Source organism: Amphiprion ocellaris, chromosome 2 (assembly GCF_022539595.1).
Source record: "Amphiprion ocellaris isolate individual 3 ecotype Okinawa chromosome 2, ASM2253959v1, whole genome shotgun sequence".
Classification (NCBI taxonomy): domain Eukaryota; kingdom Metazoa; phylum Chordata; class Actinopteri; family Pomacentridae; genus Amphiprion; species Amphiprion ocellaris.
Window position 1 is genome coordinate 22,951,944 of NC_072767.1, and position 24,293 is coordinate 22,976,236.

The window sequence follows — 24,293 nt, forward strand, 5'->3', positions numbered from 1 at the left end:
TCACAGCTCGGGCCTATCAGCTTACATGAAGGTACAGAGAGATGCTTGTTAAATAATGAAGAAGCACCGACCCTTCCTCAACACATCGATGGTTTGTTATGCTAAGAGGGGCTGAGCAGGTGGTGCAAGATGGGAGTCAGAGTGAAACGGAAATGCAGTGATGTTCACAGACGCAGAAATCGCTCCGAAAACTGTTGATAATCTCCGGTCTAATTTGTGCAAACAGGATTCTTCTGCAGCGGCTGCCTGACTGTCGATTTCTATTTGCTTGATGATATCTTCTGCTCTGCCTGTGACGTCAGTAATTCCTCGCAAATCTGCGGCCGTGCAGCTTCTGTGTATCTTCAAGTCTACATGAATTACAGTGAATATGTTATATAACTATTTTTCTTCATAAGATACTGAAAAAGGAATTATTGAGAAATGATCATGGCTGTAAATGAAGTGTTTGATTGGATTTTGTGAGTTGCAAATAAAGCATTTAATGTTCACTGTTGTTTTTAAAGCATTTTTATAAGATCCAAGTATTAGCTCAAATCTGAAAATATTTGCTTTACTAATTTATTTCGACCGACTTTGGTGATGGTGTGCAGTGTGACTGAAAAATCAAAAACACCTGAGAGAAATGCTTTATTCTGAAACTATTTTTGAAAGAGCATAAGGCCAGTGTTATATTTCGCACCTCTGCAAATATGTGAGAGTCCGTGTGATGTAAATTTCATCAATTTCAAACACCCAAAGCCTAAAATATGTGTCCATAAAGACAGTCTGGCTGACCTTTACATTACAAAGGCAATAGTGTGCTGCTTGACAGTAGTGTTTCTGGAAAGACTACAAAGATGCAAATTATTGTACATGTAAGAAACACAGTCCTCACAATGGACTTCAAACAAACTAGAAAGTAGTATAATAGCAACAACTATACATCTGTGGCATCCGCGACTGTCCATGTGGTGTCTATAGCGGAGTTTATTAAAGGCTTTACATTTGAACCATCTGTGGGTATGTGAGGGTCCACATGATGTAAATTTCATCTTCTGCCCAAGTCCATGAAAGTCGACATGAACCCTTTTTTGGACGTCTATGTGCAGCCCAGAGTCTATGTCTGCATGGGCAATCTGCACAGTGACTACAATGTATGGACAGTAGTGTGTATGCTTGGCAGTACTGTCAACCATCATTTTTTTCTTCAACAGGACAATGACCCCAAACACACCTCTAGGCTGTGTAAGGACTATTTGACCAAGTAGGAGAGTGATGGAGTGCTGCATCACATGACCTGGCCTCTACAGTCACCTGACCTAAACCCAATCCAGATGATTTTAGATGAGATGGACCTCAGAGTGCAGACAAAGGGGCCAAGAAGTGCTCAGCATCTCTGGGAGCTCCTTTGAGACTGCTGGAAAACCATTTCAGGTGACTACCTCATGAAGCTCATGGAGAGAATGCTAAGAGTGTGCAAAGCAGTAATCAAAGCAAAGGGTGGCTATTTTGAAGAATCAAAATATAAAAAATGTTTTGACTCGTTTCACGCTTTTTTGTTTACTACATCCATATGTGTTCATTCAAAGTTTTGATGCCTTCAGTGAGAATCTACAATGGAAATAGTCATGAAAATAAAGAAAAACCAAAAAATGAGAAGGTGTGTCCAAACTTTTGACTGGTAGTGTATATGTGGTGTCTACAGCTGTCCCTGTGCTTCCTCAAGAGATTTTTTTTTTTTTATAACAAGGCTTAAAGACTGTGATACGCTTTCAGTTGTGTGAGTATGCAAGGGTCAGCTAGGGTCTGAGTGCACGCTATAACCAAGGCCTTATACTTTTTGCATTTGCGGCCACACAAGGGTCCTCTACGGTCCAAGTGATGTAAATTTTGTCATTTGCCTTTACCCCAAACAGTTTGCGTGGACCCTTTTTTGGATGCCTGTGGGCAGCCCGAAATTACACTACATGAGCAGTTTTGTGTACGTGTGGAACGCATAGAGACCAATCTGTGTATGTATGAAATATATATAAAAATAAAAACAACTATGTGTCCATAACTTCCAGAGTTGTCCGTGCATGTCCCCAAGGCGTGACCCTTATGTGTGACGCATGGCATGTAACAGTCAGTCGAAAAACGATAATACTGCATCAGGAAAATGCTTAAAATGTCCAGTGTTTCTCAGCATAACACACTGTGAAGTCAGACAAAATAAGAACTTAAAAGTCCACAGTCTTCCAGGATGGTCGTGTTTAAGTGGCCCCTTAATTTAGGACAATCCTGCAGAAGAATTAACCAAAAACAAATATAATGAAAAGACAACCAGAGCTTTTCATTTTCTAGTTAAGTGTAGCTGTATAGCTCGGTCAGTTGTCTAGCTAAAGTCGTGAATCAGACTGAGAACAAAAAGCTTCCAACACAGAAAAAGAAAAAGCTGTTAGCAATACAGATCTTAAGGGTTACACTCAGGAAATATACTGCGCCAATTAACAGTCTGCTGATGTAGACTGGAAAGGATACTGCACCACAATTGTAAAACTTTTTATTTAAATGTCAAACTTCTTTCTCTCCTTTAAATTGGGGAAGGTCGTGTATAAAAAGGGCAACAACAGCTACATAGTTCATCTGATACAGATACAAGAACCTCTAAATTTAAACTGATAATTGGAGATTTGAACTCACAACTTCATTTTAAATCTGCAGGACTCTACAGCCGACACATCAAAAAAACGTGCCACCAAATCCCTGCTCTCCGACGTCACTGTATCACAGAGGTTCATTAACATTAATGCCTCTACAGCATCTCTGCGCCTTTTAACTGAACTCTGCATCATTTCCCTCAGTTCACTTTTAGGTGAGGCTGATGCTGCTGAACTCAGGTGATATTTAATAATGTTTTCCTCTCAAACGCCTGAAAACCCGAGGCTCAGTCACAGCGAGAGGACTGCAGTGTGACTCACTGAGGGCGAGAGCATAATCCACACCTACTGAATGAGAGCAAACAGAGGGACTGAAGGAGACACACTGAGCCACGTTTATCAAACAGCACAGAAGTCCGGTGCTGCCTGTCCTGTCACCTTTAACAAACACAAGGCTACGCTAAAGGCAAGCAGATAATGCCATCCCACAATTCCTTGCAGGAGCATTTAAAGGACGACAGACCTGCAAACTGTCACCACGTTAATGGAGGCTGGTGTTCACTTTGAATACTCTTTGCAGCAAAAGGGAATCCAACTCTTTTATACATGCCAAATGCTCATATTTAACTACATGGTAATTGATTCAAATATTAGCAAATGGAAATGGAATATGATAAACACAGATAAACAGCTGTGACACCTGAAGAATAAGGAAACGTGATGGAAATTTGAAATGAAACTAGCACATTCATTAATCATTTTTTTCACTTTCTTAACATTTTGATTTGTATTTTTGCTGCATTGCTTCTCAGGTTTTATGAGAAAATTGAAAACGCTTGAAACAGACGGATGAAAACACACCGACTAACACATCAACCTGAGGTGTATAATAATGATTTCAAGTGGGAAAATCTGAAATAACACCTCACAAGACTAAAACAAAACACCTAAAATTCCACAGACTATCTTTAGACTTATCTTTAATGTTGTTCTCACTCTATTTGATGCTGAACTGAAACACCAGCCAAATTCAACATGTCACAATCACGTTTCCCCGACTCCAACCAGCCTGCTGGAAGTGAGATCACACTTGATCACAGTCGGGGTTTGGTGTTCGATTTCCACTTTGGCCAGCCTTATTAAAAATGTATCTACTTGTGTCACTGTTGCACCAAAGTGTCTGCTCAGCTCTGCAGATATTTCTGCATGTGCTTTTTATCGACGGCTTTATTCGAGCTGAGTCAGCGGTGTCACATTGATAGCACATCAGGAAATTAGAGCAAGTTCTACACTTTGAAAGAGATAATCATATCGAGATCTTACAGTCACTTTAGACAACTTTCCACAAAAAAATAATACACTGATCTGTCAAAGTTATTCACCACTTCAGGAGTATTTGCTTCCTCTGTGTTCATGCTGTGACCTTCTACATTTTTTCTACTGTTTCCTTTAAATGTTTGAAATCTAAAATATGTTTTATATCTTGTTTAAGGTGTTGGTCTAACACATCAAAATGAATGTAAGCACGTGACAGTTAACGCTAGTCATGATTAGAGGAGGTTAAAAATGATCAGGCACCGCTGGAAGTCTGGATGTTGTCGAACACTATCACAGGTTTTTGTTGGTTTTCAGAAGAGGCTGTCGAGTGTCTGCTGTGTGTGTCGGTGTGCTGAGATAACTGCTGCCTTTCCTCTGCTTCTCTGAGATTAGCCGCGGAGAAGAGAGTTGGTTTAACCTTCACTACACTCTAATTTGATACAGAAGCTTACGGACTGAGGCTTCTGTGCTTAATCTCAAAGTAATTAACAAATTCTCATTATACAAATGTATTTCAGCCTGCAGGACGCTGCTGCTGCTTTCATTTACACTTGATAGTAAACTGTCTCCAGCCCAGGTGTACTTTACTGTAAGAACTTACCTAACAAATGGGTTTGATATAATGCATAATTTAAATAAATTGTATAATGGATCATATGATATATTACATCAGATTACATGTACAGCAGTCTCACATAGTAGCAGGGGAGAATGGTGTGTGGCTATGGCTCATTATCTTTCTGTGATTTGATGAAAAACACTGCAACTTGTTTGCATTTATTGAAACCAATCACAATAGTCTTTGAAGGGGCTAAGCCCAGGATGTAGCAACGGTGTCCCTGCAAACTAACAACAGGAGAAGTGCTTTGTTGGAACATTTACACTGTCATTAAAACAACTCAGTCACCAAAAGCAAATAAATACATAAAAAAACACCATTTTCAGTTTATAAGTTACTGCTTGCAGGTTGTTGCTGTTATTTATTGTGATGAAGGATTTTTCAAAAATGATAACATGCATATAGCAGAAAAGAAAGACTTGTAAAATGGGAAATAAAGTGTACATCTAAAGAGTCAGACTACATCTACTCAAACACTGAACAATTCAGGGTTTAGCATTTCGTTGAAGTGAGTGCCCAGCAACAACTCACAATTCTGAATGCACAACTCCAGAGTTTACAAGCCCACTGCTCTGACCTCTGATCTGTGTTACTGCAGCTGTAAGCAGCAGTTTCTTTCATTAATAAATAGTCAATCGCTTTGTCTGTATAATGTTAAAAAATATAGAAAAATGCACGTCATTATATCCAACGACCCAAAGTGACATCTTCAGATATTTGTTTTTTTATGACCAACCGTCCAACGGAAGTCTATAAGCTTGAAGATATTCAGCTCATAGTCATAAAAGAGACACTAGAGAATCTGCAACCAAACCATTTTTGGCACTTTGTTAAAAATAAAATCAGTAAATGCTAACCTGTAATCAAAACCGCTGCAGAATTAACTGCTAGCTGCTTCAGTTTTACCTTTTAATGCATTAAAAAAAAGCACACAGAGTTGTTTATGACAGGCTAATGACACTGTTTTAACAATTCAGTCCATGTCATCTATTATACGTTGGAGCCTTCTTCTCTTCTTTCAGTTCCCTTTATGAATTTCCATCTATTAGAATATTTCATACAGAATTCGTGAGCGTATCATCCTTTAGTCTGCTGAACGTGCTGACTCATGGCCCTGCTTCCCCACAGGGATCAATAACGTCTCATCATTCTAATCATCATCGTCACTATCAAATTAGCATCTCTAAATATACCAACAGCAACGTGACGCTGAACTACGACATAGTTTGAAAGTCTAAATAAAGGACTCTGACCCTGAGGAAATAATAACAATCGAGTACGTCACATACTGATTAATATTGATTCTTTTCCCTCTTCTTTCCCCTGCAACATGTTTTACTTAAGTGAATTTAATAGTTCAAAGCAGCAAAAATGAATTATAATATAGCATTTTACAGTGACATCACAACACCCACGTTTAAGGTCCCAGCATACTGAGTTTGAGATTAAAATCTTCTCCAGTGGTCTGATGAGGGAAAACGAGTCACTGAGGCGACACTGAACGCCAGGAGGGACATGACTGGAGAGTTCAAACAAGGCTGGATGAAGACAGCAAAATGGGCACCGACAGTAGCTGCTGAGGATGTTTTATCAGGCAGAGGAAGCTCATAATAACAAGGATGAAATAATACTGAAATCTGTCACAGACAGAATGTTACTGCTGCGGCTTTTAGATTTAAGATGCAGTCGGTGACTGAAAAATCTGAAGTCAGTACACTGGATTATTATGTGTTTGTGAGCTCAGGCTGAGGAACTAAGACAATGTACCGGTAAAAGGAAGCATTAAAGGTTGACTTGAGCAGACTATCTACCTAACATGCAACTCTGCAGGTATATAGAGGTTTTCTGCTTTGCTAAAGAGCACTTTGTCACTTGCAACACTGCCTGGATTCTCAAGCCACACTCTCTAACCAGAAGAAATGTTTTTCATTTGTTTTTATCCAGATCCAATCACGACTAAGAGTTGTTGGTTTCAGCACTGGACGGTGACATCACTGCGCTCGCCTCTAAACCTGCCACCTAAAGGAGATTGACGTCCTGCAGGAGATGGATTGATCCAGAGCTAAGTGCTGCTGTGGCCTGCTAGTCAGGCTCATTTAATCAGAACTGGCCGGCTTCCTGCAGACTGACAGCTAATCCACAGCTGATCCCAGATCAGCCAAACACCCACCGTTACTGAGACAACTCACAGAGATCACATCTTCACCTGATCACCTGATCTGTGGCAACACAGAGCCAAGATATCATACTGAGGGATTAGTTAAAACAGATTTGATGATTTCACTTCAGCAGATTATATACTGCTTCAACACGGTGGGTTAGGAGGCCAAAATTAGGGCTGAATAATTTATCAATTTCAAATCTAAACTGAAACAATGCCATTAGTAAACTGCAATGGCTGCAATTTAGGACCCAGAATTTAAACTGTCAGGTTAATGGTTTTCCAAATCCAGTAAAGCACTGATGATGCTATCTCACGTGGTAACGCTCCATCACGTGTTGTAAGTCTATTACATGGTGAATATTGAAATGATTGGCTTAAAAAATTACAAATCAATGGCAATATCTTCCAGAAAAACTGCAATTCAACATTTAATTTTCCCACAACTTTTCAGCTGTAACCCAAATGATCAAATCAATGTCCTTAAACTGAATGACAAACTCCTCACTGTGACTAATCTGTATCTGTAAATAAAACTGCTGCCATGTTCCCAAGTTTGCCGAGCGTGGCACATTGAGTGAAGAAGCCAGCTGGTACTACGGCGACTGAAATGGATGCAACATTTGTTGTGCTTCATTTCTGTGCCATCAAAATTGATGGAGTTGCAGATTAGTATTTTTAGACCAGATTCATTAAAATCAATGTCACTGACTCATCGCTGCAAGTCTGTTATTCACTCTCTAATTTACAGTTTGTGGAAGTAAAAATGGCATGATTTGCTGAAGTTCTTTAAAAAAACATGCTGAGGTTAATTGGTGATTCTAGATTGTCTGTAGGTGTGAATGTGAGTGTGATTGTTTGTCTGTATATGTAGTCCTGTGATAGACTGGTGACCTGTCCAGGATGTCACCTGCCTTCACCTTAAGTCAGCTGGGATGGACTCCAGCCTGTCCATGACCCTAATGAGGATTAAATGGTATATACATAAAGAATGAATGGACGGGTGTTCGAACCGGAAAACCATTCCGAAGAATAAAGGTGATCCAAAAAGTGCCATCCAGCAAATCGACAGGATTGGTTCCTTAGGTCTGTTACGTATGAAACTCTGCTAACGTCTTATTTCTCTCATGATGTGTCTTCTGGCAAGTACAAAACACCATACAGACATGTTAACAAGGTAGATACAATGATTTTCACCAGATGGGGTCTTTATATCCCAATCTAACCTGCTGGAGGAGACTTACCGATATTCAAATACCATAGTTCAGGAGCCGCTACTGAATCTGGAGATGTTTTACCTCAGGTTGAAAATTAAAGCAGAGCTCTCAGGCTCGGGGTGTAAAGCAGAGTTCATGGTGCTCGATACTCACATTTCCACATCAAACCTGATATCAAAGGAGCAGCTGAACTGAACGTATCAGATGAGCAGCAGTAAAAGCTACAAAAATTCATTCATCTGACCTTTTTGTTTTGGACTCTTAGTCAAACAAGAATAAGGGATCTGAGCACGCTGCTTTGGGTTCTGCCAAATGATGACATATGTTTTTAAAAAATATTGTTTTCTGATGTTTTAGGAACTATCAAAACAATAATAAACTCATTCATCTACAATGAAAATATTCATCATTTTACAGCCCTACTTATCAAAAAACTGCAAAAAGTCAGATATCATTGAGAAGTGTGAACTTCAGCATCAAACACACACTGTCATCACATGTGCAGCCAAAAACAGAAATTCTCCAAATCTCCAAATCAAACACTGTGTTTCTGCTATACAACGTTTTCCTGCACTACAGCCATGCCGTATCCCTCTGCTTCTATTGTTAGCTCTCCTTAAGCACCGTTATACATCAAAGTACCCTGAAAAGACTTCATCAACACATCAACACATCCTAATCCAGGGGTCAATCCCACGTTATCACTCAAACTGCCTGACATCAACCTTCATTAGAACAAATAGTATTTCCATTTGAATACACTTTATAATTCAACTTCACTAGATTTCACACATAAAACACGATGACACATTATTTGGAATGAAACAGTCCATAAATGTACAGATTACTGCATCAAAATAAAACTGCAATCCTATAATAATCCACTGACATTCAGCAGAGAGAGTATTTGTGAGCTAAATGTTAAAAGCATGATATTTACTTGTAATGGAGTACTTCTGCAGCATATACTCCTACTTTTACTCTTTACGCTCAAGAACGAGAAGCGTAGAAAGCAGAAAGGCCATATTTATCTGCCGCTAGATTGACAGAAGCATATCTAACTAGATCAAATATGTCTGGATGTTCCAGCAAAACTCTTCTCATTCTAAACCACTCAGATTGATTTCAGTCTACAGGGGCCAGGAGGCTTGTAAAACTTTGAATTGGGTTATTTGGGTTTGGGTTATTGCTGTTGTTTAGAGCAAAGTCAGCATCCATTTGACCTCTGACCCCTTAAACAAACCTCTGGTGTTTCAGGTTTCCTCACCAGCTGCTCTGCTCTTCTCTTTCTTGATGCTAACATTTTAAAGTGGGACTCTGAAAGTGGAGCAGTGAAACACTAACCGGCTGATAAGACAAATTTGCTGCAACTGCTAAATTAAATCTAGTATCCTGTCAGTTCTTCACTGCAGAACATCAGATTTTTGTATTACTTATCAGCCTGAAACAATAACTCTGCACTAAAACAGGCAGCAGTGGTGTCACTCAGCTGCTCCCGCTTTGCCTCAGACGGCGTTTTCCCCTTTTCCTCCAATCACGTGCCTCCTTTTTCTAGGAAGCGTGGGGATGCAGATGAGAGGAGGGGAGGCTAAAAATAGCATGTCTTCATTTTTCTTCTTTTTTTCTCCACAAAGAGCAGCGAGGAGAAGAGAGCAGCCGGGATGTAGGAGATGTTTTGGGTTTGTTTTAGTCTGCAGGTGAATCCAGGACGTTTTGACAGCAAACAAAGCCTTGTGTCTGTTTGCAAACAGGTTCATCATTGAAATATTTACCTTCAGTCTGACATATTTCTTCCCTGTTTCTGCACTACACGAAGTGTTTTCTTAGAATTTTTACAGATTTATTAGTATACTGTGCATTGAAGGCTTTCTTGTGTTACTTTCCAGTAGTTGTGACCACATGGTGAGAGTGTGCAGAATTATAGCTTTTTCCTATTATTCATACAGTTTGGGCTTTTAATCTGCCTGCTTGCTGTGCTTGTACATGAGATTTTTTGATTTTCTTACGCTTGAAATTCTCTGAAGCAGTTTTAGACAATCACAGGACAATAAAAGTCTCGAATCTACCAAAAAGCTTCAACCCCACGTGTCAGTTGAGTCTGATCCTGCTTGGTAGCGTAGTGTGTTTGTCACAGGCAACATGGATGTGTGTTTTGCCATGTGACACGGCAGATGCGTCACTTCTGCCTTCAGGTCTAACAGCCAGTAAGTTTTCTGTCGGCCGAGGACGTGCAGATGTGGTTTGCAGACCCAGAGCTCAGATTCAGACTCTCAAACATCATTGTAGGTAAGAAAAAAAGAAAGCAAGCAAGAGGAGTTGAAATCTGAGAGTCTATGTCGCTTTTTGTGTTGTCATATTGAGCATTATATTGATTTTAACAACCAAACTGATGACAGTCAATGCTGTAAAAAAAACTGTGAAGCTTTGAAAACAGCAGGTGGAAGTAAAGGCGAGCCATTACACCCTCACACACACACACACACACACACACACACAGAGCGCACACAAATTCATCAATACTCGACTATATATTCTCTGTAAATACTGCATACTTTGCTGCTCTGTGCTATTAAAACATTCTCTCTGCATGTAGTGCAGATGTCTGTATGTAATATGGTTAGTTTTGGTTTGAACATGAATGAATGAATGAACAGCCAGTTCATATGAACATCTGGATTATTGTTTTACCTCTACACCACAACAGTGATCCATTTGGCTCATTGCAGGACACATTTCATGAATTAAACACCAATATTCCTATAATCACCCTGATATTTGGAGTAATACTGAGCATATAGTGACCTTAGGTTATTTCACGAGCATTCTCAATAAATATTATTAGAAATATTGTATATATGCACGTCAAAAATAATATATATGATTAACCTCATCAGTTGTTTGCTCTGTGAGTGATTGTATTTTATTCTATTGTTCCTGCTCAGACCCGGTCGGATACATTTTCTAGATTTCAGCCATCGGACGGTGTGAAACGCCTTTTCCCTGCAGGACGGGCCCTGAGTCAAACCACAGACCACTGAAGCAGCAGCAGCCTTCGTCCATCCGCACACAGAACACGGATCAACATGCATTTTACAGGCTGCATCTATGACGGCTTTTCTGCTTTTTACAATGGAAACAGCTGTTAAGGCAGCATCTTATGTCAAAGGCTCTGGAATCTGGAATCGGTCGCTTGCTATTGAAAATAAGCGGTGACATGAACGGCAAATATATTTTTACTGTACATTTAAATACAAACGTACGATCTGATGCCCATGCAGCGGATTATTAAAGACAGAAAACCCACCTTTATAGATTTCTATCCGGCTGCTATCCACCGCGTCCAGCACCGCAGAAACACCGCTGTCAAGTAAGAGAGGCTGAGGTCCAGTGCATCCATACACCAATTCCAAAATAAAGGCCGTTTTAAAACGAGCTCTGGCTTAACATCAAAAATAGCAACAAAAAAGAGAGAAAAATAAATAATTACATTTAAAGTATATATACATTTTAAAAAGGGTAAATCATATTTGTGTTTTTCAAACTGCAGGATCTGTGTTTACTCCAGTAGTCTATCATTTCCAGTATTACTTCTTACCTTCTATTGTAGTTTTATTTTAGTAGCTACTTCAAAATATTTTGCAATTATTGGTATTTTTTATATTATTGTATTTTTTTCTGAACTCTGATCTTGTGTCTGTCTCTGTATGTTATTATGAATTTGTCCCCTACACTGTCTGGCAGTTGTGACAGATATAAGTTACCAAAATATTATGTTATGGAGCTGACATTGATGATGCATTTATACGTAAAATTTACTTTTATAGTTGGTTGAGGTGGAGTTAACCACCTCAATGTTTGAGTCAGTAGTCCCAAAGGGATGAAGTATCTATCTAGTTATCGATCTAGTCCAAATCTTCAACGTTATGAACAATATAAAAAGCACTATTAAAATAATTCAAAGGCAAGACAAGAAATCTTTCAGCTCTTCTTCATCAGAGAAAATGAAATGATGAAATTTAGCGTATTTTCTGACTAAAATAATTAACATCTTTTTCAAAATATTTGCTAATTCATTTGTACAAATGCCTAAAAGCAGTGCACTTTTGGGAATTTGATCAGCTCCCACTTGTGCAGAAGTAGCTCTAATTATGTGTAAACAAATTTTAATTCTTTTGAATTTAAGTTCACGTCGTTGCACGATTTTATTTTGAAAGAAAAAGGACGCTTTGGTGTCTGTGTAACACCGCCATCTTGATGCAGGTGACGTTTATTGAATGACAGGTGGGCGGGACTTCAAAGGCTCCTGTGGATGATTGACAGCCAGTCTGACGAATCCATTGCCTCGCAGCGAGAAGCGGCCTGAAACATTCCACCTCAAATACTGAACCAGTCGTTTATTATTGATGAGCGCTGCCGGAGAAACTGAATAATTGATCAGGAGGTCAGCAGTAACCACTGCTGCCATTTCCAGCCAATATCAGACACTTGGCCTTATGAAGGTTATTGTAAAACTATCGCTGAAAAAACATATCACCAGAGAGCACCGTAGTAAATCAGCCCAGAGCTCAGAATGAATCAGAGTCACTCTGACCTGACATAGATCTGTCATAATATCACTAATAACACTGTAGAGGTAATTCTGTATCATGCCAGGAATGTTATAGTAAATGCATAGTTTAAGAAAATTAGCAAACAATTAAAAATTTAGAATTAGTTTAATATTTATGTGCTGATATTCACTGAGATTAAAACAGAATTAAATTACTTGCAGCATTTAAAGACTAACTACATGGAGGAAATTAATACCAACAAATGTAGCAAAAAAATTTTTTGTCTCATACTATAATTAAAACTGCAAATAATCATTGGATAATTCTACCTTTACCACAGAGTAACCTGCACACATGATACTTTTATCAGTTAGATGTTTTGTCAGTAGAAACAGAACAAAAATTTTTTTTTTTAAAAGTGAAAAACTAAATGATTTTCCTTTGGTCATTTGGCATAGATATTTTACATCTACTATCAAATGTCTGATAGAATTTTTAGCACATTAAATATGTTATGACAGGTAATGTAAGATCTAAGTTAAGATAAGAAAAGTCTGTATTATTCCCAGAAATTTGAAGCATTTACAAATGGAATGTACTAAAACACACTGACATCAGTAAAATAATAATAATAATAATAATAATAGTAAAAAAGAATTACAAGCAAACATAAGTGGCCAAATTTCTCTGAATGTGAAAAATAACCATATTTTACAGGGTTATTCTGTATGGTTGAAAACATTAAAATTGCACAAAATCTTAAATTTCTTAAATGTGCACAATATTCCAGTGCACAGGTTTGGATATGTTGATGTTGCACCAGAGTAAAATAGTAAAATATGTCTAATTTGCAGTGGTTCTTAAATTAAATGATGCTTACATTTAATAATATTTTCCTAATATATTAATAATGTTTATTATATGATGTATTTGTCTATATAGTGCAATTTTAATATGCACTATGTTGTAGTGGTGGAATGTATGTAACTAGGATATTTACTCAAGAACATCCTTTTTACTTGATTGCATTGAGTTTATTGTTTTTCTGAATTAAAGCGTACACACAAAACATAATACAACGTATTATGTCATGTATTATTTATCAAACAATTTACTGTTTAAATGAGCTCCACCTTTTCCAGCCCTGACAATAAAATAGTTTCACATTGGTCCATGTGTAATGATGATAATTCTGTTTGTGTCATTCAGAGAATGTTTTTCTTGAGTTTATTGCTGCTATTTTTTCCTCTTTTTTTCTATTTTCTGTCTTTGTTTTAATTGTTTTAAAGCACTTTGTGACATCTTATAGTTATAGAAGTAAATATATTACTCACTGTTAATTTCTCTACATAATTCGGGTTTATGTTAAAGATATTATTTCACTTTTGCTAAGTAAGATTTTGAGCTGAGTTTAGGACTTGTGCCTGAAATACAATATTTATGTACTTTTATATAATGCATGCAATAAAAAGAGGATTTAACTCATTTCAAATTCAGATTCATGTAAAATTTGCTTATTAAAAATGCCAAAGAATAGCCATATTTTCATTGTGTTTAAAAAAAAAGACAACCATTTGTGACCACCATGCTAGTATTTTTCAGTCTGTTTTCCTGCAGTGCTACTTTATGTCAGTAGGTGACAGCATTTAACTGTAGAGATCTGAAGTGGAATCTATAGGTATTAGTTTTAAGACTCAGAAAACTGCTGAAAAGGAGTAACTCTGCATTTACCCCACTGACCCATTCTGCCCAGTGAATATCAACCCTACAAGTTTCAGTGAAGTTGTGTCCAAACCTCTTGTGCTAAAACAATATCGGTTAGTTTGGTGTAATGCGATTAAATATTTTATTCAGATATTGTGCTTTAATGTGGCAGCAATTTTGTATATTTGTAATGTATTATTCTGTGACTTTTGAGAACAAACATTATACAGCCTCTGAAATTACAACAAAAAATTAGCAATGTTCTCTCAGTGAATAATAGAATTTTATGGTAAAAAAAAAGCTGACAATTCCTTGTAACGTGTACATGCAGGTGCTGTCTAATTTCTGGATCTTTCCTTAGCATCAGTTAATAAGAAATTGAACTGAGTTAATGTGAGTATATACTTTTTGATTGTGTCATTTCATGTTCTGCTTCACTGCAACTGGTGTGTAACATCGATCTTCACAACGTTCCCAAATGTTCATCACCATGAAACAAATAGTAGATTAAAACTGCACAAAATATAAATAGTCAAGAAAACAAAGAAAAATCATTAAATGAGAAAATGTGTCCAAACTTAAATACATTAATAAACATTTACAATTTCTTGCTCATTGTCAACATTACAATCTACTGTTAACACACTTTATAAACTTTGTACATACTGCATAAAAATATGTAAATTATGTGTAAGGATGCTGTAAATGTGTATCAATGTGTTTCTAAACTTTACCGCCACCTGTGAGCACTTAGGAGTGGAGGATTATGTAGATGTTTGACAAATGTTAAATAGAATCTGAGACAGAGCCTTCAGTTATCAGCTGCTGTTGGGGTTCAGGAGGCCGACACCCTCTCTACTGTAAGATTAGGCCTTGAACTTTCCTCTCTGATAAAGCTCATAGTTAGGGCCTTAGTTATGCTGCTATAGGTTTAGACTGTTGGTGGACTTCCCATGATGCACTGGGCAAGTCTTCTTTCTCGATCTGGAGCAACTCGTCTCTGATCTGCAGCCTCTGACCTCAACAATCTTTAAAATGTTCGTTGCTCTCTTACATACTGCTTGTCTGTTCACCTGATATTCTGCTAACCCTCCCCTGAGTCTCGCTTGTTCCTCCACACCAGCAGGTGGCGCTCACACGTTTATCACACGCTGTTGATCCGCTCTGCTCTCATCATGGAAGTCACCTCAGATGTTTCCATCCAGTAAGAACACCGATTACCTTCATGTTTATATGATATAATATAAAATATATACATTTATATTCAGTGCCGTGTACGTTCAGGTTTGTGTGTCGGTGTAGCAGAGAAAAGTTAGCTGTGTGTGTGTGTTTGTTGGAGTTCATGTGAGGAGAAACGTGTATCTGCAGGGAAACAGACACCGGGGCATGTTCCCCTCCACCAGCTTGTTGATCCAATTATTGATTCAGTCATTGTGAAACTGATTGGTGAATTGATGTCAGCGTTTGTGCTATATTACTGTGTATATGTATATGTATTAAACGGTACATTTCCGGGTTTTCTGTGGTTACACTGAGAGCTGTCGAGCTGTTAATTCAGTTTAACATTAACCAGACACATTAACTAGCTAACGGCTAACAGTTAGCAGCACAGTAAGAGTGAGACACTGATTCAACACTTAATGACAGAAAACACTCTTTATTCACCCCGAATCAGACGATACTATAAACATCAGCATGTTTATCACATTGTAAAAGAAGACTTTAGCCCGTGAGAGGAGTTATTTGATAAATGTTTAATAGTACAACACCAACACCATGTAAAAGCCACGCTTCTTTCCTCTTAGAAAGCCACTCCTGGTCTAACACTTGATTTTTTATTTTTTTTTTAAGCTTTGGTTCATTATCCTACTTTGGCTGATTTCTTTGAGTTTGTATGTATGCAGGATGTAATGCTCCCATAGTTCAGTCTGGTTAGGATTCTTCAACTGACTTGATGCCATCAGATCAGTGTTGGTTAAATAAGGACAAGCAGCTGCTGTATTTTTGTACTCATCCTTCTGCAGATTTAATCAGGGCCATCTTATTCTTTAAGCTCAGGAAGGGTTTGTGCCATATCACTCTCCCTTTGTACTCACAGTTTCACTCTGACTTTATCAGTGTCAAAATAGTTTAAAGGGCTGCTTTATGTCTCTAGCTGGAAATGTATAACGGATAGAGACGACCTTCTGGTGTATTTGTTGTTTTCATACATGAAGTAATTCAGCCTGATGATAGCACTGTGCTAAAACACATTGGAGAAATAATGAAAATTCCTCCAGGCTCATTTCATGCCAACTCACCTGGGAGAGTTGAGATCATGGATTTTCTTGAAATAAATTGGACAAAAATTTCTACCTAAACCATGGAACCTTGCAAAATCCCACAGCTCTGCTTGAAATACTTTTTGAGTTACAAACTTTTGAAAATCAGTTAAATCAGTGTTAATTTTCATAACTTCAGCAATTCTTTAAAAGAATCTTTAAAGCCTCACCAATTGATTTTTTTTCCACAGGATTTGGCAGATTTTTTTTTTTTTTTTTACTGAATATCCCAGAAACCTCAAGAAAAAGTTGGAACTTGTAATCATGTCAATATTTTATGCAGATTTTTCTTCAGAATTTAAAATAATAACAAAAAATCTAGAATTTATCATCAAAACAAAATGTCTTTAATTAAAAAAAATCACCACTAATATTACTCACTTCTAACCAAATTATTGTGGGTAGAAACAACTTAGTTTTGTCATATCAAAATGTCATTTGGTGTCGTATAAAAAGTTGACTGCCACAGTTGTTCCTAAAATTAGCTTTGGAGCTGGAAATTCCACTTTTAGGACATTATACCAGTATTTCTTTCAGGAAGGCTTGTTTTGATTTCCTTGAAGCTTTTGAGGAGAAAGTCTCCATATCCATTGAAAACATATTAAAAAGTTAAAGATGTTTTTGCATGATTTATTTTAAAAAAAGAAGTTCTGAAACCTGAGTGAATTGACATGAAATAAATTGTGAGTTAGTTAATAAACAAGAAGCTTTTAATTTACCTCTAGGAACACCCTAAATCTAGACTCTAGCCTAAATGTGCCTTAATACCTTCACACTTACATATCTAATAAATATGTGTAATAAATTATGTTAGGAAGAATCTTAATCTTTAAACTTAGGTGTGCAAACACTTTTCCGTATCTGTTGTTTGAAGTGCACAATATAAATAACAGTTAACTTCTCCCTACATCAGTCAAATCAGAATCAGAAAAAACTTTATTTATCCCCGAGGGGCAATTAGGTAGGCATTACAAAAGAGCAAGAGAAAGAAAAAAACACAAAAAAAGGTGGGTGGGTGAAAGCAGCAGATTATGTGCAGCAGCAGGCCTGCTGTCAGTCACAGTATCAGTGGTTGCTGCAGAGGTAGTAAAGGCAATAGTGTCCATCTAAGTGTCAGAGATGTAAAACAGAAGATACTGAGGCAAAAGAAGCTATATTTCACTGAATTTATGTTGGTTGATTTATACTGATTCTGAAATATTATTTGAATCTGTATAATGTCGGTATCGCACACAGGATTTTTGAATGAATAGATTTGCAATAGCTAAATTAACGCGCTGTTTTGATCCTCTGATACCCATTAAATTGGCTCCCAGACTATGAAAGCAACACCTTAGCATTCAACTTAGAAAATTAAGGTATTTTAAGGCGTAAATTAAGGAATAGCAGTCACTGTTTTTGGCCACCTGAAGAGTTTTTTTCCTCTTAAAAATCCTTCTAACATTGCAACACATTTTAAATATGATCAAAACAGCTTAACTGCATGGGTGTTAATGAGAAAGTTCATGGATTTTAAGGTAAAAATGTGCATTTCTGCAGAATGTCATTACTGATGTTTTCGCAGTCGTCCCCCAAGCAAAGAAGTTTACCTTTTACAATGAATAAAGCTGTAGAGGCAGGCAGTGGATGTGCAGAATATGCAAGTCCTTTGTTAATTTGTGAAGCTAGATTAAAAAAAGATAATATATATCAACAACATAAAAGGTATCGGGTGAGGAGGAGTCGAGTCACGTCTCTTGGAATATGAAGAGGCAGCCTTTAAACAAACACAAAGACACTAAGCTGCTTTTCTTGTCCAGATAACAGTACTCTCTCTGCCGTCCAAACATCATGCTTCCCCGGGCGGGTAAAGACTTTCTGGTCCGCATACGGTTCTTCTGGAAGCCGCTCTTCCAGGGCCGATACCTGCTGCTCACCAACACCCTGAGCGGAGGAGTGATGCTGTCGCTGGGAGACATTGTGCAGCAGAGCCGGGAGAACCGCAGGGAGCCGGGCCGAGTCCGGGACTGGGAGAGGACAGGTGAGAGGGAGACGAGCTGGAGGATGGAGATTATCTCATGCATTCATAGTCATGTAAAAGCTGTGAAGAAAGGGAGCATCTGTGTTGGGTTCACTGTGCTATGTGGATGAGACATTTGCTCTGCATCATCATTTCTTACTGTTGCCGATATTTAGGAGAGCTGCACACGTGTTTACTACGTAACTAGTAAAGACAATTTGGGCAAAAGCTGAATGCGCTCATTTTGAACAAAAGCGACTGTTTAATTCATGCTTTTTGTGACTGTATGATACACAGAGGAGAACATATGCTGCCTCTGATGTTTGTAGCTGGACATCAGTGATCATTCTGATACAGCTCAGTCATTCATCCTCTGTAGAAGACCTCTGGACGTGTCTTTCTGGTTCTCTCATCAGAGAGGCCTCTTCAGTTCTGGGATGAGAGCCGAACTTTCTTGAAGAACCAAAAAACATCCGTCCAGTAGCTTCTACTGAAGCACTTAGGATTACAATGACCTGGATTACTGAGAGTCTGCATAGACAGCCCATTGATTAGTTTTCTGACCAATAAAAATACATAAATATATAAACCCAAAATTACATTTTTATAATCTTGGCATAACAGGGGTGGGGTGGGGGTGGGGATGTAATAAAAGTAACTTAACACATCACTTATGCTGGTCGAACTGTGGCCTCTCACTCAGTTAACAGCTTCAGTCTCCATTTTCAATACAATGTAGCAAATTTTAAACTTTTCTAAACAATATATTAAAGCATCCATCTCTTAGAATGAAATGAAATGATAAAAAATAGTATTTCTGGGGACGATCTGGGTGTTGTGTGTTAAATGTTGAAATACGTTTCTAATTATTCTCTCTTTTTTTTTTTTTTTTTTATCATGTATCTCCCCCTGAAGGTCGCATGTTCGTGGTGGGCTGCTCCATGGGTCCACTGCTGCACTACTGGTACATCTGGCTGGACAGAGTGTACGTCGGCAAAGCTCTGAACACGTTGAGCAAGAAGGTCCTGGTGGACCAGCTGGTCGCCTCACCGACACTGGGGATGTGGTATTTTTTAGGTGAGAAGGAGTTTATTGACACTAAGCGGTGCTGTCGTGCACATGTACACACCCGAACATTCGTCAGAGCATGTAAGCATATGGGCAATTTCTTAATGACGCAGGTAAGAAAATGAGTACAGTCAAAGGTTGCACATAAAGACGTTGCTGAGGTGAGACAAAAGACAGCTCATGTCGTAATCAGGTGTAGAGTTTAAAGGTCAGCTGTGATAAACTGTTTAGATTTGACTAGTTTTTTTTGTGACTGCCATCATGTTTTGTAAGAGTTCCCCAGTTCTGTCCTTATCTGAGGTTGATTTTAATGAAGTGTGTTGCTGACGCACATCTGACAAACAACTCTGTCTACTGCAGGTATGGACCTCATGGAGGGCCGCAGTTTATCCGAAGGATGGGCGGAGTTTAGAGACAAGTTCTGGGAGTTTTATAAGGCGAGTCCACCTGCAGATCTGCATGCATGTGCTCATGATACTGTTCACTCACCACACCACAAGATTTTCTTTTTTTTTTAAGAGAAGTGAACTTTACATTCATCACTGAACATGACTGCCTCGCCTGTGCTTTTGTTAATATGAAATGCAAGGAGAAAAAAACTGAATGTGAGCTGCTCAACTCTCCAGATGTAAAGAATTAAATTTGCCACTTTCTACCGGTAATCTCTGGTGATTTCAGGTCACATTGGTGCAGTTATTTGGTGCCCAGAGAGTTCAAATGGCATTAAAGAAGCTCAAAAGACCTCACATCTGCAACAAGCACTGTTTCCCTCTAAGCAGATTCCATGTCTAATCATTGAGACAAAATTAATTTAACTGAGTTTTTTTTCCTCCATTTCTTTGCATTTAACTTTATTTTAATGACTACTGAGCCTGTGTTTCCTTCACTGCTTCCTCTATCAGTCATATTTCTACAAACAGAGGACTTGGTTGCTTTCCAGCTGGACAAACATAACCTCGCCGTGTGTTGATTCCCCTGCAGGCAGAGCAGACTCCCCTCCACTCGTCTCCGTTCTAACACTGTTTGCACAGGTTGATTTATGCTAATCTGTGCTGTTCTTGCTGACAGATGGACTGGTGTGTTTGGCCGGCCGCTCAGACCATCAACTTCTACTTTCTCTCACCCAAATTTCGCGTCGTGTACATCAACTTTATCACCTTAGGGTGGGACACCTACCTCTCCTACCTCAAACACAGGGTGAGTCCAGTTAAAGGGACATTTGCTTATTATATGACCATCTAATAATCTTTAACTTTTATTTGCTTTCAGGTTTTTAACACTGTGTCTCTTTGCACAAAATTCATCTAAACAGATGATAAAGAGCATTTTTAAAAACTGCTTGTTCCACTTCAAGCTTAACTATTTTTTAACAGGATTCTTTTACACTTTATTGTAAGTTTCTGATTAACTGCGTTGATATTTATCTTTCATTCTCAGGCATTCTTGTTGTTTTCTGCTACATTTCAAACTTCTATGGATGAGTTCAGAGAAACGGACACACAGTGAGGTCCAAAAGTGAAGATTCTTCTGTTTTTCATTTGCTCTGGATCTTACATACATTTTTTCATTACAAATGACAGTAGTAGCTCAGCAGTTTGAGTAAAGCGATGAAGAAATGTGAGTGAATGTCAGATTATCTCAGGATTTGCACACATCCTGGTAACAGGTGTCATCCCAGCTTGATCTGACCATGTTCCAAAGAGCCTCTGGTGAACACTGTGGCTGATCCATGTTGAGGTCAGATGACTGTGGAGAAAAGTTCATCACATTCAGCTCTGCTTGTTTCACTGTGGGTTTGAAACACTGTAGTATGATTCTCTCTTCTGTCGGTCTCCAGACATTCACACGTGTGTTGCGGCCACTAATCTCCAACTTGGATTCATCAGTAAATAAAACCTTTTTTCCTCATTATCACAGTGAAGTGCTGCTCTGTCTCAGCCCACTCCAAGTGTTTAGCTTTATTCCCACAGACACTATGCTTCACTTTTGCTGATTAGAAAGTTCTGTGTCTGTGATGAAGTAGATTTTTCTGTCCTCCTCTTGAGCAAAGCTTGATGCACGGATCTTCTGATCGGTGCTTCCATTGCTGGTCTGCCTCATCATGCTTTACATCCAGCTGATCTAGTTTCTATGTCATGCATTTCCCCTTGGAAACCTCCAGTCTGTCCATACTTTGATGCTGAGAAAGCACCTCTTTACTTAGATAACAGCATTAAATCGTGTTTTTCTGGTGTCATGTCACAGTGTTTCTTAGTGAGCAATATTTTGCTGGAAACTTGAGGTTCAACCTTATTGAAAGTGAGCAAAGGCAGCAAGTTGACTTCCTTAAACAAGCCTCAGTCTAACAGTGAACAAGATCACACATTTGCTTCAGTTTGGTCACTGATTTATAAATATTACAGAATATTCTCTCATTTCACATATACGAGTTACGTTCATAAATGTTTCTAAATCCTCAAACTTTCTAATTATTTCCAGGTTTACTTTCAATTTTGCAGATTTTCCAGGTTGTCTCAGACTTTTGGACTGTCTGCTTATTTCTACAGAACTGTTACACTGATGTGTCCATTGGTTTCTGTTGTGTTGACAGGACGAAGGGCAGAATGCTGATCTGGCATCAGACAGCAGCACCGTGGATGTACAGCAGGAAGCACTGCCACCATCTAAACCTGTGGAGGACAAGGTTTAGACACAGAGTTCGTCCTCAGCAAATGAACTTCTTCAGGGGAAACAGAACATTTTGCTGTTTTTTTTTATGGGTTCAGACTTCTTTTTCTTCCTTCTTGAAAAATGCTGCAGAACTTTTTTGTGCACCAGATCTGTCTGAGGAATTGTGGACGTTTAAGTTGAAGTGCTGGAACACTTTTCCCTTCATGTCTGAAGACTTTTAATGTGTCTCTGTCCATTTTCTTTGTTTCTGTGTCAATGATGTGCTCTCCTGTTGGAGCGTCCAGGGATGAAAAGCTGTTTCACTGCCCTCAGCCTCTCCACCATCTGAAGATCCATTTGCAAAGTGGGAATCTTCCAAATGCATACAGACATTCCCCCAACTTCTCAACAAGCGTCATCTTTGTTGTACTGTTGTACTAAAAGCTTGAAACTGACTGAGAAAAATCAGTAGTGATGTGATGCAGCTGCTGGCTTTTTCACATCCAGCCATGTTAGTCTGTGTGAACTTTGCCTTAATCTGTAGTCCAGAGCTGCACTTGTTGATGCCAAATAACCTCTACCTATTCAGCTTATCCCTTTAGGGTACCTATAAAATGATGCATGATTGTGAGTCTACTGTAATTAGTGTTAAATTTAAGAGCTTTGATATTTTATCATATGATACAGATTCACCAGCTGTACGAAGAACTCGATTCATTGTGACCTGATATACTGTGTATTTCTACCAACTAAGTTATTGATGGACTTTGGTGCATAAATAGTGTCAACATAAGCGCTATGAAGCACTATTTATTATTATATACAGGCAAATATATATTTAATTTGTGACACCATCATCTACTATAAATGTGAATAAAACATGATGTAAAACATATCATTGTTGCACTAATCTGTATAAATACTGAAAAAGACATACTTTATAATGGAAGTCTTTCCAGACTTTTGAATGCTGATGAATTGCAGGGTTTCCTCTCCATTCATTCTGCAGCGGCGCCCGGTGGGGAGCGGGAGCCTGCCGCTGCTGCAGGGAAAACATCCTAGAGGAAATGCTGAATTGTATTTTTTGGCTTTGAAATTTAAAATCAGTATAATTTAAAACAAAAAAAAAAAAAACCACTTGAACAATGACTTTCTTCCTGTACGTCATATTCTAATTAGACTTTCTGTTTGAGGAGCAACATCCAGTTTTCAGTGTTTGCTTCAGTAATACATTTCAAGAGTCATTTTTCTTGTAACCTAAAATAAATATGCTTATTATTATGTTAACTCAGTTCTATTTACAAAGGAGGTTGGGTTGTTTGCACTTAGTTTTTCTCTGTGTGACATGTACTTCAAGTTATAATTAGCCTTTCTAATCTGTATCCATATGACGGCATTTATTGTTGGAATATCTGAACTACACTTTGTAATTTTAAGTTCCTTACATTTTATAAATTTGTTTTGGGATTTTTGAAATGTACATTTATGTAAATAATAGCAAAAAACTAACTTCTGAATGGGTATAAGATTTCATTTTTTAAAGAAAAGAAGATTTTTGAAATCAGAAACTTAAAACATAAGCAAATGTATCTAAATTTCACAAAGACATCATAATTTAATGCTGTAAATATATTTCACACCATTAGTGCTGAATGTGTCGTCATCAGTGTATGATCATGTAAAAATAAGACTAAAAATTTATTGTAATTGTGGAAAAATTAGTGTTGTTTGTAAGATTGTTATTTTCTACAGAACTTAGCTTATTGCAGTTTAGCACCTTTAAACACAGATCAAATTTACTGCTGTAAATATTCTTATTCCAAGATATCCCAAGAAACAGTAGATAACTGTGAAAGATATGTGCTAAAACAGCTTGTTCATTTTAAATGTGCACTGTTTTTTTTTTTTTTTTAAAACAATGTTAACATACTTTGCAGACAATACAAGTTAAATTTCAGTACTGTGCGTGACATAAGATACAAGAAATGAAAGAGTAAAACTGGAGGTAAAAATATGCTAAAGCTGATTTCCCAGGAGAATAAATATTGCAGTGCGAGATATGACTCA

The 24,293-nt window shown here is 37.9% G+C and overlaps 2 protein-coding genes across 2 annotated transcripts in view; one reads left to right on the top strand and one right to left on the bottom strand.

Moving 5' to 3' along the window:
* The window catches only part of rab3ab (RAB3A, member RAS oncogene family, b), a 32,110-nt gene extending 20,787 nt beyond the window's left edge, over nucleotides 1-11,323 (bottom strand). Inside the window, exon 1 of the mRNA XM_023278270.3 lies at nucleotides 11,240-11,323. The gene's annotated coding sequence lies outside the window, so the exon portion shown is untranslated. The remainder of the gene's footprint in view (nucleotides 1-11,239) is intronic.
* A 3,918-nt stretch (nucleotides 11,324-15,241) lies between these two features.
* mpv17l2 (MPV17 mitochondrial inner membrane protein like 2) lies at nucleotides 15,242-23,121 on the top strand. The gene is made up of 6 exons (XM_023278423.3): nucleotides 15,242-15,393; nucleotides 18,310-18,530; nucleotides 19,425-19,586; nucleotides 19,938-20,014; nucleotides 20,646-20,774; nucleotides 22,168-23,121. The coding sequence occupies exons 2-6, from the start codon at nucleotides 18,341-18,343 to the stop codon at nucleotides 22,264-22,266; spliced, it is 657 nt and encodes a 218-aa protein (XP_023134191.1). The 5' UTR covers nucleotides 15,242-15,393; nucleotides 18,310-18,340; the 3' UTR covers nucleotides 22,267-23,121.
* The last annotated feature ends 1,172 nt before the right edge of the window (nucleotides 23,122-24,293 follow it).